This window comes from Octopus sinensis, linkage group LG7 (assembly GCF_006345805.1).
Source record: "Octopus sinensis linkage group LG7, ASM634580v1, whole genome shotgun sequence".
NCBI lineage: Eukaryota > Metazoa > Mollusca > Cephalopoda > Octopoda > Octopodidae > Octopus > Octopus sinensis.
In genome coordinates this window covers 52,531,419-52,546,014 of record NC_043003.1, presented here as the reverse complement: position 1 = coordinate 52,546,014, position 14,596 = coordinate 52,531,419, and the positions used below count along the sequence as shown (strand labels likewise).

Genomic DNA, 14,596 nt, shown 5'->3' with positions numbered 1-14,596 from the left:
ATATATATTTCCTGTATGGGAATACACTTCTTTATATATATATATATATATATATCAGGCTGAGTAAAAAGTAAGCAATGTTTTGAAACATGAAATTCATAACAATATATTTCAACAATGTGGAAATTTTATTCATCAAAGTAAGTACCATTACAATCAGCACATTTTTGCCAACGAGTTACATGTTTGTTTATTCCAGTAACATTAAAATCTGGAGTTCTGGAGCTGATGAACTCTTTGAATGCAATTTCAGCATCAGTTCAATTTTTGAACTCTTTCTCTTACAGGAAACCATCAAGGTGCTTGAGACAGTGATAGTCGGTAGGAAAAAGGCCTGGAAAATAATCTGGCTAGGGAAGAACTTTGTAGCTAAATTCCCTCAACTTCTTGAGCTTCGTTAGTGATATATGTGTGGTCAAGCATTGTCATGAAGAATGATCAGCCCTCTTCTGTTGACCAGTCTGGGACAGAGGAGCTGCAGTTTTTCATTCATTTTGGCAATTTCATGGCAATATGTTTCTGCAGTAATGGGTTTTCCGGGTTTTAAGAAGTTATAGTGGATAAGTCCAGCAGTACACCACCACACAGTCACCATGACCTTTTTGAAGAGATCGAATTTAGGGAAAGTTTTCGGTGCTTCATTTTGGTCCAACGACTGGGAAGAATGTTTTTTATGCAAATGATTGCAGGCAGTTTTCTGGCTAACTTGAAGTTCTTTAGCCAGTTCTCGAGTGGTTTTACATGGATCTTTCTCATTGACAGTCTTTAATTGACCATCATCGATGACAGATGGGCATCCACTATGCTCATGATTTTTAAGGCTCAGGTCTCCACTAAAAATCATTTAAACCATTTTCAAGCTGACCACACTCTGGTCATTTCCTCACCAAATCTTTTGTTGATATTGCAAGCAGTTTCAGCTGCTTTACATCTTTTTTTGAAGTTGAATAGTAAAATTGCTCGAAATTGCGCTTTGGCAGTTCCATTTCAGATGATTGTAACAACGGTGATAAAAATATCAATGTTAATTTATTGATGCATTTGGGCAAGTCTAATGTCTGTATCATCAGACAATTAATTGCAAAAAAATGTCGAAAAAATTCAAAACTCTGCAAAAATCCGTACAAATTCTTCATGATTCAAAACAGTGCTTACTTTTTACTCAACCTGATATATATATACAATGGGCCTCGACACATTTTTCCATCTACCAAATCAACTCACAAGACTGGGGGTGTCATGCAGTGGAATTGAACCCAAGACCACATGATTGCTAAGCAAGTTTCTTAACCTCACTGCCATGCCTGCATAGCTTATGAAATATCTTAAATGGCATTTTGTTCCTCTTCATTTTATTAGAGTAACTGATATTGAAATTCAAAAGTCAATTTCAACAGGATTAACTGATTTTTGGCAAGTAAAGAAAATGTTATTCATCTTTCTATAACTACAAGTGAAAGCTTTAAAATTAATTTTCTTTTAAATTATAATATTCTGTTTCTGTACTTTTATTTTCTATTGTTGATAGCAATGTATTGAAGTTACTGATGGCTGGTACCCTTTGAAAATGATCCTTGATAATCAATTAATGAACTTAGTTGCCAACAAGAAGATCAGAGTTGGTCAAAAGTTGTGTATCTGTAAAGCTGAGCTTGTTGGGAGTGAAGAAGCCTTCAACCCACTTGAGGTTTGTTGTAAAAATATTTCTCTCTCTCACATTTTCTTTCTAAATGTTTTTATGTTTTAAAGCAGGGATGGGCAACTTTGCGTCATACCATTTCCAAGTGAGAAAGGGCCGCATGACAAAACACATATGCATGAAATATTACTTGCCCACTTTACCTTGAATTTTTTGCAGTTCTTCTTAATTTTATTTGTCTTAGTATGAAAGTTTACATTAAGCTGGCATCTCTTTCATTATTTCCTAATGATAATAATGATAATTTCAAGTGTAAATAAATTATAGCTTAAAATATTGAGGTAAAAAAAAAAAAAAAAAAAATTCATTGATATTTTATAACGAATAAATTTCATTATCTGTATCAATGAGACTTTTGCATATTGACATTCTTTACCATATTTTCAATATTAGGTAGAATTTGAGATGCTGCTGCTCTTAGGTTATGCTGCAAATTAGTAACCTAGAAACTCATCAAGGGCTGCACAACAACATGTTGAGGACGGTATGCGGCCCGCAGGCTGCAGATTGCCCATGCATGTTTTAAAGATTCCATTTCTGGTTCTATTGGGTACATACATAGCACTGAGATAAGTGAAGGAGATCCCTTGTGTTGCAGACTGGGCTAATCCAGCATTGAAAAATGGACATTAAAACATTGATGACATTTTTTTATCATTTACTTTTTTCAGTCATTGGACTGCAGCTATGTTGGGACATGATGCTTTGAAGAGTTTTAGTTGAATAAATTGCCCTAATACTTATTTTTAAGTCTGACACTTATTCTATTGGTCTATTTTGCTGAACCACTAAGTTTATGAGGATGTAAACAAACCAGCATCAGTTATCAAGTGATGGAGGGAGGACAAACGCGGACACATGCGCACACATATTATGAGCTTCCACACAGTTTCCATCTACCAAATTTACTTAGAAAGCATTGGTTAGCCTAGGGCTATAGTACAAGACTCTTAACTACGGTTCTGTGCTGTGGGATTGAACCTGTGAGCATGTGTTTGCAAAGCAAGCTTTTTTAACCACACGGCCATACCTGCATCCCATGATTATTATACCCCTTCTATCCTGAAAGGGATTGATTTTTGATATTGCTTTTTATCATCTTGTTTGTTCCTTCTCAAGCCACGCCTGGCTCATAAGGGCCGGTTTCCCACCTGGACAGGACACCGGTCTGTCGCAGGTGAGCTGCAAGATGCAGGAGGAAAGAGTGAGAGAAAGTTGTGGCTCATAAACACACACATCGCCCGGTCTGATATTCGAACCCATGATCCCTCAACTGCGAATCCACTGCTCTAACCACTAGGCCATGTGCCTCCACTTTTATCATCTTACATCAACTAAAAGCTAATTCATAGAATATATTAAGTCCTTACACCTGAAAAAGATTTTAAAGTCATTCACTAATAAACACATTTCATAAATGAATGTTTCCCATGCTTCAATTTTATTAAAATATCTAATGTTCATTAATAAATAGGGAATAAATACTTTGCAAGAATATTGTTCAAATAATTTGTATGCCTTAAACTCTTTCTATCCAAGGAATATTTTTTTAACCTGATATTTGCACTATTAATTATAGCTTTTATTTATTCAGTATCCATTATTCCAAACAAGAAGTATTTCACATTTTCTAGGAGATTATAAATTCTTATGACAAACTACTTAGAATTCTTGCTTGTAAGAATAAAGTTTCTAAAATGGATAGAGAGATTCAAAGGATTGCTTTAGTTCAATGGTAGAACATCTACCATGTTTGCTGGAGATGTGGATTCAAGTCCAACTGGCAACCTTTGACTTTTCTATGCAAAGGTCTTTTTTTTTTCTTTTTTTTTTTTCAACCTAATATCTGCATGCTGTTATTTATAGCTTTAAGTGCTTCAATATCCACCATTCCTAAAAACAATTATTTAATGTTCTCTTGAAATTTACACATTCTTATGATGTCAAATAATAAATAGTATTTTATACAGTAATTTTGAAAAAATAGTAATGCAAGCAAGCAATAAACCATTATTATTTTTGTCTCAGCTTTTCCATGCTTGCCTACATTGAAAACATCATTTCCATCATAGTATCTCACTACTTGTTACATTCCTTTATCGTTTTATTTTGTAAGGTTCAACATCTTACAATCAACTTTCATTACATATGTTCCTGTCTTCCTCAGTCTTCTTTTACACTTTCTTTTAACTTAGATTTCTTAACACTTCTTTACTCAGCTGTCATCATTCATACACATTACGTATCTATATCAATGCAGCCTTTCTCCTTGTACACAGCATCTGATTCCTCTTATATCTAGTTTTTTTCTCTCAGTTCATCTGTTCTACGTTTACCCTACACATGAACATCACACCTCTAGTAGAGCAAGCTCACTTCATTTCTTTCCAACTTTCAGACATCCTCTGCATTCACAAGCATGCAACCTTGCACTTCATATACATGTATCATAGAGGGATCCCTTTGTTATCAGCAGGAGTAATAGCTCCCAGAAGTTTATTCTTATTCTGACTACTAAGCTTTCAAAACACTCTTCTTCCATGTTACCCTTTCATTACTATATTTATTTTGAGATGCTTTGTTTTTCTCTCAATTATTTTAAATATAACAAAGAATTTAGCAAAACAACTTAGTTATCATTAAGCTAGTGTTAGGAACTTAATTATGACTAAGTGTTGGTGAAAGATTTTAATTCAAACCTTATGGAAACAAAACATTTGTACTACAGAGCAAGAGGCGGTTTCAGCTAGGTTAAGTCACTTAGGTAACAGAAGGTATCAATTACTTAAATGGAGCCTTCTGAACACTGGAAAGAATTTATTTTCTCGGTTCTCTGACTGCTAAATTCTCCTGTAGGTCTACCACATACAAAGTCTTTTTTCTCTGTCAGTCTATCCATGATCCTAATACACTTCTGTGCATCAGTACTTCACGTTAAGTACTGTTTGGAATTTTTATCTTCTCCTTTTCCCTGTATTGTGTATGGCTATTTCCCTGTCTTCTTTCCTACGTATTCAAACTTCAGCCTTTGTCAAGTTTAGTCTGAGGTCTCTCAATTTTTTTTTGGGGGGGGGGGTTCCCCCTGAAACTGGAACTTTCCTAAATCTTCCACAGATTCTACTTTAAGTAATAAACCATTAACATATTGGAGTTCCCATGGACAGTCAGTCTTAAACTCCTCTCTTATGGTTTGGAGAATTACAATAAACACGCAGGTGCTGAGGATCAAGAACACCTATTCTGCATGCTAAATTCCTCACTGAACTCTTTGCCAATTCTTGTTTTGCTAATGACATCTTTGTACATGACAACCACTGCTTTCGCATGCTGTTCTTTTTTCCTTAGTTTTCTTCATAGTACCCTATCAAAGGCCTTTTCCAGATTAATGTATGTTAGATAAAGAAGCTTACTCTTAGTAAAAAAAACTTACTGTTAATTAGTAGTGCTGAGAACTTTGTCCATCAGACTCATTTCAATACTAGATAAAGAAGCTTACTCTTAGCAAAAAACTTGTAATTAATTCAAAAGGATAAAAGCATCCTGGCCCAAATCCCCGAAAAACTGCGCTTCATCTAAGTTGATTCTCATTCTAATTAGTAGTGCTGAGAACTTGGTCCATCAGACTCATTTGAGTATGACACCCCACTGTACATGGTTAGTTGTGCAAGTGACTTATTTTAGCTTTTGTTTTCCAAATATTTTCAACATCAATAGGCGCAGGAGTGGCTGTGTGGTAAGTAGCTTGCTAACCAACCACATGGTTCCGGGTTCAGTCCCACTGCGTGGCATCTTGGGCAAGTGTCTTCTGCTATAGCCCCGGGCCGACCAATGCCTTGTGAGTGGATTTGGTAGACGGAAACTGATAGAAGCCTGTCGTATATATGTATATATATATATATGTATGTGTGTGTGTTTGTGTGTCTGTGTTTGTCCCCCTAGCATTGCTTGACAACCGATGCTGGTGTGTTTACGTCCCCGTCACTTAGCGGTTCGGCAAAAGAGACTGATAGAATAAGTACTGGGCTTACAAAGAATAAGTCCCGGGGTCGATTTGCTCGACTAAAGGCGGTGCTCCAGCATGGCCGCAGTCAAATGACTGAAACAAGTAAAAGAGAAAAGAGAAAAGAGTATCTCAACAACTTTTTCATGGACCAGGTTTCCCCACTTCAAATACTTAATGGTTATTTTGACCATTTAATTACTTACATCAGTAGCTAGCCTCCAGCTGGATATACTTGAAGTCAGCCTTTTTTCCTCCCCACATATTTTCCTTATACAGCATTGGTGATGAGAATCTACAGCTGTCATTTCAAGCACTCCTTTTTCTAACAATGTTTTGTTCCACCCTAACTCACTACTTTGCATTCTTGTGCACCTAGTTCCTTTGATACTCTCGTCACAAACACTGGCAAACCTATTGCTTTCAGTTTCTCTCCATATTTTGTAAATTTGCCATCTAACTTCTCCTACCTGCTTCACCTGTTTCAATTTGTTCTTCATTGTCCACCCTCATCACTTTTTTTTTTCAGTCTTTCCAGGCCTGTCAGCTTGTATGTACTATCTACAATACTATTCAACCACCATGTGGTTGCAAAGTACTATAGATATTTTAGACATTTCTGCAGATTATCTCAAAGAAAATCATTGTAATCCTCTAATACATAGAGAACAACTGGGATTTGTCTTCACATCCCTGAGAAGTCCACTGAATTTCATTTTAGCAGAAGGATATTTCAGTTTACAAACTTTCTTTCTCCAAACTATCTTTTGTCGTTGAGTCTGTCTAGCTTTTTATTCTGATGTCACTAATTATTATCTGTGTTGAGTGATGCATTCATCTTCAAAGGAAGACCTTAGTATTTGCAACCATATCTGTCTATCTCATTTCTTGGTGAGAATGAAACCTGTCTGGTTTGCTTGTTCACCTGATTGATGGGTGATCAAATATTTGGTTGGTTTCCCAAAATTCATGTTGCAGATAGTTAGTTCATTTGCATCACAGAACTCAGAAGCTTTGACCTCTCCTCGTTACTTGAAGAAGCTACCATGTACTCTAGCAAAGCTATTATACTGCTGCCCATTCACCAACTAAGACAATGTGTTGCTATCGTTTGTCATCCTCTACCTGAAGAGGACCTCATAAAAACAGTTCTTTTGTTCATTAGTCAATCTTGATTGTGTTGTATAAGCAGAGATAATAGTTGCAGTTGCATTGCCTACAACTAGTTTAAGTTTAATCTTTCTCTCACTTACTGTAACTTCTACAATTACTTTTGCTGCCCATTACTCTACCTAACCCAGCATTGTTACCTACCTAGAAGAAGTTATACCTTAATTCTTTGTCTGTGAGGAGTTTCGCATCATGCATACAGCACTCTTCTTCCAGACTGTTTTAGCACCTCTATAATCTCACCAAACCTGCCTGTCATTGTACCAACATTGATAGTAACAACCCTGAAGAATTTTTTTTTAACTGATAGAAAAACGAATCCAACAGTGAGCGTGTTCTTTTGTACCTGGAAGGATGCAGCTGACCTTTTGATGATAATCAAGTAGTTTTTGCATATTATTCAGATGTTTCCACCTAACCATCCCACTACTGTGTTGTAGGATGGTTAGATGGGACACCAGCATGATAAGTGTTAGTTTTCCTATCACAAACCACTTTACGCCAAAGATTAAGTGTGTTTATTATGCCACCAGCAATTGAGAAGCTGTCTGTAAAACTAAAGTGTCCTATCTACAATAAGTCAATTTTAATTTTGAGTTACTTCTTTTTATGGATATGTTTAGGGAGTTTTCATTTCTTCTGTGTAAGTATCTATTCATAGCTCTACCTGACAGATTGACTTGATTGTGGGTTGTGGGCTCCATATAAATAAACAAATAATATAGAATATGAATACGCACAACAATCAAGGAAGCAAAATTATAATTAAAAAAAAAATAAATAAATAAAAATGTACTTCTCAAGTATCTGATAAATTAACCATGTTATAGGGTTGAAAGCAAATTATATATATATGTTTTAGTTAAGTTAACCCTTTGGTTCCCATCTTTCTTTTGAAATACACATCTTTTGTTAAAGTAATGTATAATTTAATAAAAAAAATAGTCATTGTTAAGTTGGCATTATGAACATAAATTAACAGGAAATTTTGATGAAGAGGACCAAGGGCAGTTTTAGGCAGGTTGGTATCAAAATGGTTAATGTTACCATGTGTAATACAAGGAGCATCAAAAAGTTAAATAGAAATAATTGTGAAGTTGCAAAAAACAATGTTAGTTAATAACTCAATCTTATTTTAATAATTTCTGTATGTATTGGTGTTATTATGACCATCAGTGTTGTTCTAAATTTCACTGAATGACAGATGTATCCATCCCTGCTTTAGCAACTACAGTGAAGACTTTTCTTTTGAGGTCATAACCATGGGAATGCTGCAAACAAGCATATTTTAAAGAAGTTATTAATTTTTTTTTTTTTTTTGGCTTAGTCAAAGGAGGAAGAGCAGTGCTCTTGACCTTTTTTCATGGTTTCCAACAATAGTATGAGAGAGTGAGTAGGATACTCTCAGATTAGAGATCTAGTCTGCCAAAGATAGTAGTGTCATACTAGATAATAGATTAAGTCTATCACCTAAATACAAGAATGGCCCCAATGTTTTATTGTTATCTAATTTTTACAAAATGATGTCAATCGTTTGGTTTTGTTTCATATGTAATAAAAATGAAATAATACTATTCTCAATATTTGGAATATTTTGATGGAGAAACCCTTAAAATTTGTCTTTGGAACTTGCTATTTATGCTGTGGAGTAAGTTCAGCTGTTATTTTTCCAGAAGTAATACCCCTGCATGTGTGGAACATTGACACACATGATATGACAAAATTTCAACTGGTCTACGTAGCATATTGTACCATCTCTGTCATCTCTTTCGCTGAACCGCTAAGTTATGGGGACATAAACAACTCAACACTGGTTGACAAGTGGTGGGCAAGGGATAAACACAAAACAAAGACACACACACATACACACACAAATATATACATACATATGTTCTCTCACTCTGTCCATTCCACTCATTTTTGATCAAATTTCTTTTACTTTTTTACTTGTTGCCGTCATTTGACTGTGGCCATACTGGAGCACCACCTTTAGTGGAGCAAATTGACCCTAGGACTTATTCTTTGTAAGCCTAGAACTTATTCTATCGGTCTTTTTTGCCGAACTGGGGACGTAAACACACCACCATCAGTTGTCAAGTGATGTTGGGGCGACTAACACAGACACACATATATACACACATACATATATATATATAAACATATATACGATGGGCTTCTTTCAGTTTCCATCTAACAAATCCATTCACAAGGCTATGATCGGTCTGAGGCTATAGTAGAAAACACTTGCCCAAGGTGCTACACAATGGGACTGAACCCCGAATCATGTGGTTCATAAGCAAGCTTCTTACCACACAGCAACTCCTATGCCTATGTATATTTGTGAGTTAACTTAGGATCCCTTGGTGACAATGTAACCTTCATTTAACTAAGGTATCTTCAACTTGATGAGCAGCTAGTGGAGTACCCTTTGTTGAATAATCATTACTTCTGCAGTTCTGCTAGCTAGGAAACATGTAGCCTGGATTTTACCTGCTCCATTCCCTCAATTTGGATTTTTATTCACAAACATAGCGATCCTAGTTGCCAACTCTAAACTATAAAAGAACTTTTATCAGCTTACCAAATGTCAATATGGAAAAAATTTACAACCTTTTCACCAATAAATTACTGTTGTTCCTGAAAGTTGGTTTTATACCTTCTACGGACTGGTCAAAGCTTACTAACTTGCTACACTTAGATTCTTGGATCTTACATTTACATATTGTTTTATCCACCAGCCCTCTTTCACACGCACATACATACTCTCTTATACACACATGCACCTTTGTGTTGGGGGCACCTTTACCTTGTTATCTCCCCTACTTTCCTCCTTGTGTTTGACCCTTCTGTCCGGCACTAGTCGCCATGATAGATCATTAGCCACTATACACATTTTTTTTTCTCTCCTTGTTTTTTCTGTGTCCATTTCTGTAGAAGAGCGTAGGCTTGAAATGTAAAAAACTTTTTCTATTCCTGAGCATTATACTAATACATCTGTTTGTTTTGTACACCACCTGTCTTCGTCTTTTGTTTTTTTCGTAAACTCTCCGTATGTATATATATATATATATATTAAAGGATGTAGTTGTGTAAAGTCAGAACAATGTGAGAAGGTGCAAAGTAAACTACAAAATGAGATGAAAACAGAACAAAATTGCAGTTTTATTTTGTATTTCTATATTTTGAGGTGAAGAACCCTTCTTCAGGACATTTGGAAAAGTGGTGGTTGGAAAAAGTTTGTTGCTTAAATGTGTGTAAGGGGAAGGGAAAACACATTTGAGCAACAAACTTTTTCCAACCACTGCTTTTTGGAATGTCCTGAAGAAGGATTCTTCACTTCAAAATATAGAAATACAAAGTAAAGCTGCAACTTAGTCGTTCTGTTTTCTTTTCATTTTTTAGTAAACTTTGTACCTTCTTGCCTTGTTCTGGCTTTACAAAAACTACCTCATATATACATGGTGTGTAAGATATTTGAGGACAGATTTATGTTCATAAAAAAAAAACATATAGTAACATAATTTTATTTATTAAAAAATGCTATGAGGATAAAAATAAACCTTCTTTTCTATAATGTTATTCAATAAAGCCACCTTCAGCTTCAACTAGTATATGAGATCTAAATCATCTACATGCTTGAATCAAGTGGTCCTGGTTCATTTTGGACATAACTCTGACTATGGCAGTTTTCAAAGAATCTTTGGTGTTATGGGCATATTCATTGGCCTCTCTCTCAACAACACTCCACATGTAGTAGTCGACTGGATTGAAATCTGGGGTTATGTGATCATGAAAATTTTCAGCCATCCATTCCTGTGTTACTAGAGCCATGTGTGATAGTGCAGAGTCTTAGTGAAACACATTTCATTCATACATTGTCTATCCAGAGCTTAACAATTATTTCCCAGACTTCAATGTAGATGGCAGAGTTAACTCTAAGGCCTTGTGGAAAGAAGTAAGGATGCATCACATGTCCATCATTGCTGACAACCCCTGAAACCAAGACAGTTGCAGGAAATTTTATATGCATAACACTTGGACCTTTAGAAGGGTCGGCACATAACCATCTTTCATTTCTTCTGTTAACTTTTTGATCTTGGTTGAAGTTTTTCTCATTTAAGAAAAACCAAATCAAATCTGCTGGATTTTTCAGTTTGTTTAAGAACCTTTTAGATCTGATACAGTGATTGATTTTTTACTTTTTCTGACAAATTGACATTTCCTCATCAAATAAGACTCATATCTTATGTCTTCATGGACAACATTTCTGGGCTGTTCCTTCTGGCAGATGGAGATCTTTTGCAATTGACCCCATGGACTTCCTGGGATTGTAATCAATGGTCTGTTGAACTTGCTGGATAAATTCAAGTGTTTTGATGATTTCAGAGCATTTGGGATGTTTTTTTATGCTTTGATGCTGGTGATACATTTCCATCTTCAGTCTCTAGTTCCTTGAAAACTTTGTTGATGAAATATGAAAGATCTGGCAACTTTTAAAAATCGAAATATTTCTAAATCGCTATGCTCAGCTTTTGTAACCACAATAACGGCATGCCTCTTCATTTCTTGAGTAAGCTGAAGGTCTGCCATTATTATTTTCTGAAACAAAGATTACAGAGTTAGCAAAATATGCAGCAATGACCCAAAAAAGGTATGTCCTCAAATACCTTACACACCCTGTATATATATGATATGACATGCTTCTTTCAGTTTCTGCTTAACAAGGCTTTTATCAGCCCAGTGTTATATTAGAAGGAGCAAACCTCTTTGCCACCCAACCACGCCTGCACCTGTATGGCAGTTGTAAAATGTCTTTTGACTCATCAGTATAAGAAATTTTAACTAAATATGTAAACCAATAATATAAATGTTATGTAAGGAAAGTTACAGTTTACAGAAGGACACCTTTTCTTAGCGCAAGTTATCTTGTTATCAAGACATAACAGTATTTTTTTTTTTGCTTTAGTTGTCACAACTGATCTAGTGATCTGCAATCAAGGAGCTAACTATATATTTCATTTATCTGATCTTCTGAGAATGGAGCTAGATTTAGACAAAGAAAGCTAAATTGAATTTGGTTGTCTTTTCTGAACTTCTTAACATCTCTTAATATAATACATTTCCAAACACCTTGCAAGTAATATCTAATGTTTTCAATTCTTGTTTCCTTGACCTACTGTCTATCTCTTGAATTAACATAGCCAGCACATCATTATTTTGAGTCAATACAATAACAGAACATATTTAGATACAGGCATGACTGTGTGGTTAAGATGTTCATCATGCAACCATATGATTTCAGGTTCAGTCCCACTACATGGCACTTTGAGCAAGTTCTTTTTTATTGTTGTTGTTGTTGTTCTTTGTTGTTGTTTTTTTACTATTCTCCAATGCCCTGTGAGTGAATTTGGTAAATGGAAGCTGTACAAAGCTTATTGTGTATATATATCATCATCATTTAACATTCATTTTCCTTGCTGGCATGTGTTGGACAGTCCATTAAGAGCTGGCAAAACTGAGAGCTACATCTAGCTCCAGTTGTCTGTTTAGGCATGTTTCTACGGTTGGATGCCCTTCATAACACCAGCCACTTTACAGAGTGTACTGAGTGGTTTTTATGTTGCACTAGCACGGATGCTTTTAACATGGCATCAGTACAGGTGCTTTTAATATGGCACCAGCACAGGTACTGTTAATGAGGTACCAGCACAGGTGCTTTAAGTTAGACATAAATATCACTACTGCCAGCTGAGAGATGTCAATATGAAGACATGTAAGAGCAGATACATATGCACATAGGTTTTTGTACAAGTTCCTTCTACCAAATTTCCCTCATAATGCATTTGTCAACTTGAGAATATAAGTAGAAGATGCTCAAGTTGCTGTGCAGAGCAACCAGACTTAATACTCCAAGGAGACGTACTGGAATTTTGAACCATACAGCCAAACTTCATAGTTTTAAAGCAAAATCTACTTTTAAAATATTATAGTTAAATTTTGAAATAAACATCTTAAAAATTATATGATTTAAAAACTGGACAAAAACTGTAAACAAACATTTTAACAAATCAGAAATTACAACTTGAATAAATACTGCAATGAATCTCAGTAAATAAATGTGTGTGCATGCATTTTGGTTGGGTAGGTGTGCCTGCATTTGCATGTCTGTGAGAATGTGTACAATTTGTGATTAGATGAATTACAGTCAGTGCTGCCGTTGTCATCTCTAACAGTAAGTCACTTGATGACTCTGCACTTGCAAAGATATATAGAATGAACAACAACTCCCTTACTTGAAAAACAGGCAAGGGTTAGTGACAGGAAGTGCACCCAACTGTAAAGCAATACTTCATCAATATGTATTCATCTAACCCAGTGGTTCTCAACTAGGGTCAGTATAAGATTTTGCGGGGTCCACACAGCAAAATAGTAAATTAGGGATCCATAATAGTTTTTTAAGGGTTCCTGAAAAAATTTTGCTTTAGATGTATGAATTGGAATATATTTCAAGAAACAGATAAGTTTCTTTCTCTAACATTTCACACAGTTCAACTTGTGTTAAAATAAAATAGGAATTTTGAAAGAAGTTTCTATAAAACTAATTTTTTAACATCGAATAGTTATGGGGTCCACTGGAATAAAATAATAATCTAAAGGGCCTATGGGTAAAAAATGGTTGAGAACCCCTGTTTTAACCCATAGTAGCCTAGAAAAATGGACATAAAAAGGAACAAATTTACTTCCAATAATCTTTTGGATGATCACTCACTGCAGTCATTGATTGAGTCTTCTGTGATATAATTTGACACCCCAGAGTTACATTCCTTTATTTAATTACCTCTGCTTGTTTCATAAATATTGCACGTTATTATTATCATTAAGGTGGTAAACTGGTAAAAATCATTAGCATGCTGGATGACATGCTTAGTGGTATTTCACCCGTCACTATGTTCTGAGTTCAAATTCTGCCAAGTTCAACTATTGCCTTTCATCCTTTCAGGGTTGATAAATTATGTACCAGTGAAACATTGAGGTCAATGTAATTGACTCATCCCCTCCTCTAAAATGCTGCCCTTGTGGCAAAATTTGAAACCTTTATTATTATTATTATTATTATCGTTGATTAAATGTCCATTTTTCCATGCTCACATGGTTCAGATAGAATTTTGTTGAGGCTGATTTTCAACTCTGGATGCCCTTCCTGTCACCAACCCTCACTTGTTCCCAGGCAAGGTAATATTTCCCCATCACGTGACTTCATATGTTGTCAAGGCTAAGAGATAGTAACAAGGGTTAGTGACAGGAAGTGCACCCAACTGTAAAGCAATACTTCATCAATATGTATTCATCTAACCCAGTGGTTCTCAACTAGGATCAGTATAAGATTTTTGGGGGTCCACACAGCAAAATAGTAAATTAGGGATCCATAATAGGTTTCTTTCAGTTTCTGAGTACCAAATCCTTTCTGTGGACTTTGGACAGCCCAGGACTGACAAAAGAAGACATTCACTGAAGGTACCACATTGTGGGATTGAACCTAAAACTACGTTGTTGGTAAGCAAGCTTCTTACCACACAATCATGCCTGCAGCTACAAATATATTGTTCCTAATTAACATTTCCACCTGAATCACAGTTATCATTAAAACATTTAATCTACATTATTTTTCTCTGAATTCCAGACTTCTTCAACCATCATGTTTAATGTTTCCTTATACTAACATATAT

General features: G+C 35.4%; 1 protein-coding gene across 16 annotated transcripts in view; it reads left to right on the top strand.

Moving 5' to 3' along the window:
* LOC115214409 (breast cancer type 2 susceptibility protein-like) overlaps window positions 1–14,596 on the top strand; it is a 210,963-nt gene that overhangs the window by 126,740 nt on the left and 69,627 nt on the right. For 15 of the 16 annotated variants that reach the window (XM_036504782.1, XM_036504776.1, XM_036504779.1 and 12 more), the window contains one exon: window positions 1,529–1,687. The exons of the other annotated variant lie outside the window; for it this stretch is intronic. In XM_036504782.1, the coding sequence (XP_036360675.1) occupies window positions 1,529–1,687 (159 nt within the window). The remainder of the gene's footprint in view (window positions 1–1,528; window positions 1,688–14,596) is intronic. 16 annotated transcript variants of the gene reach the window in all.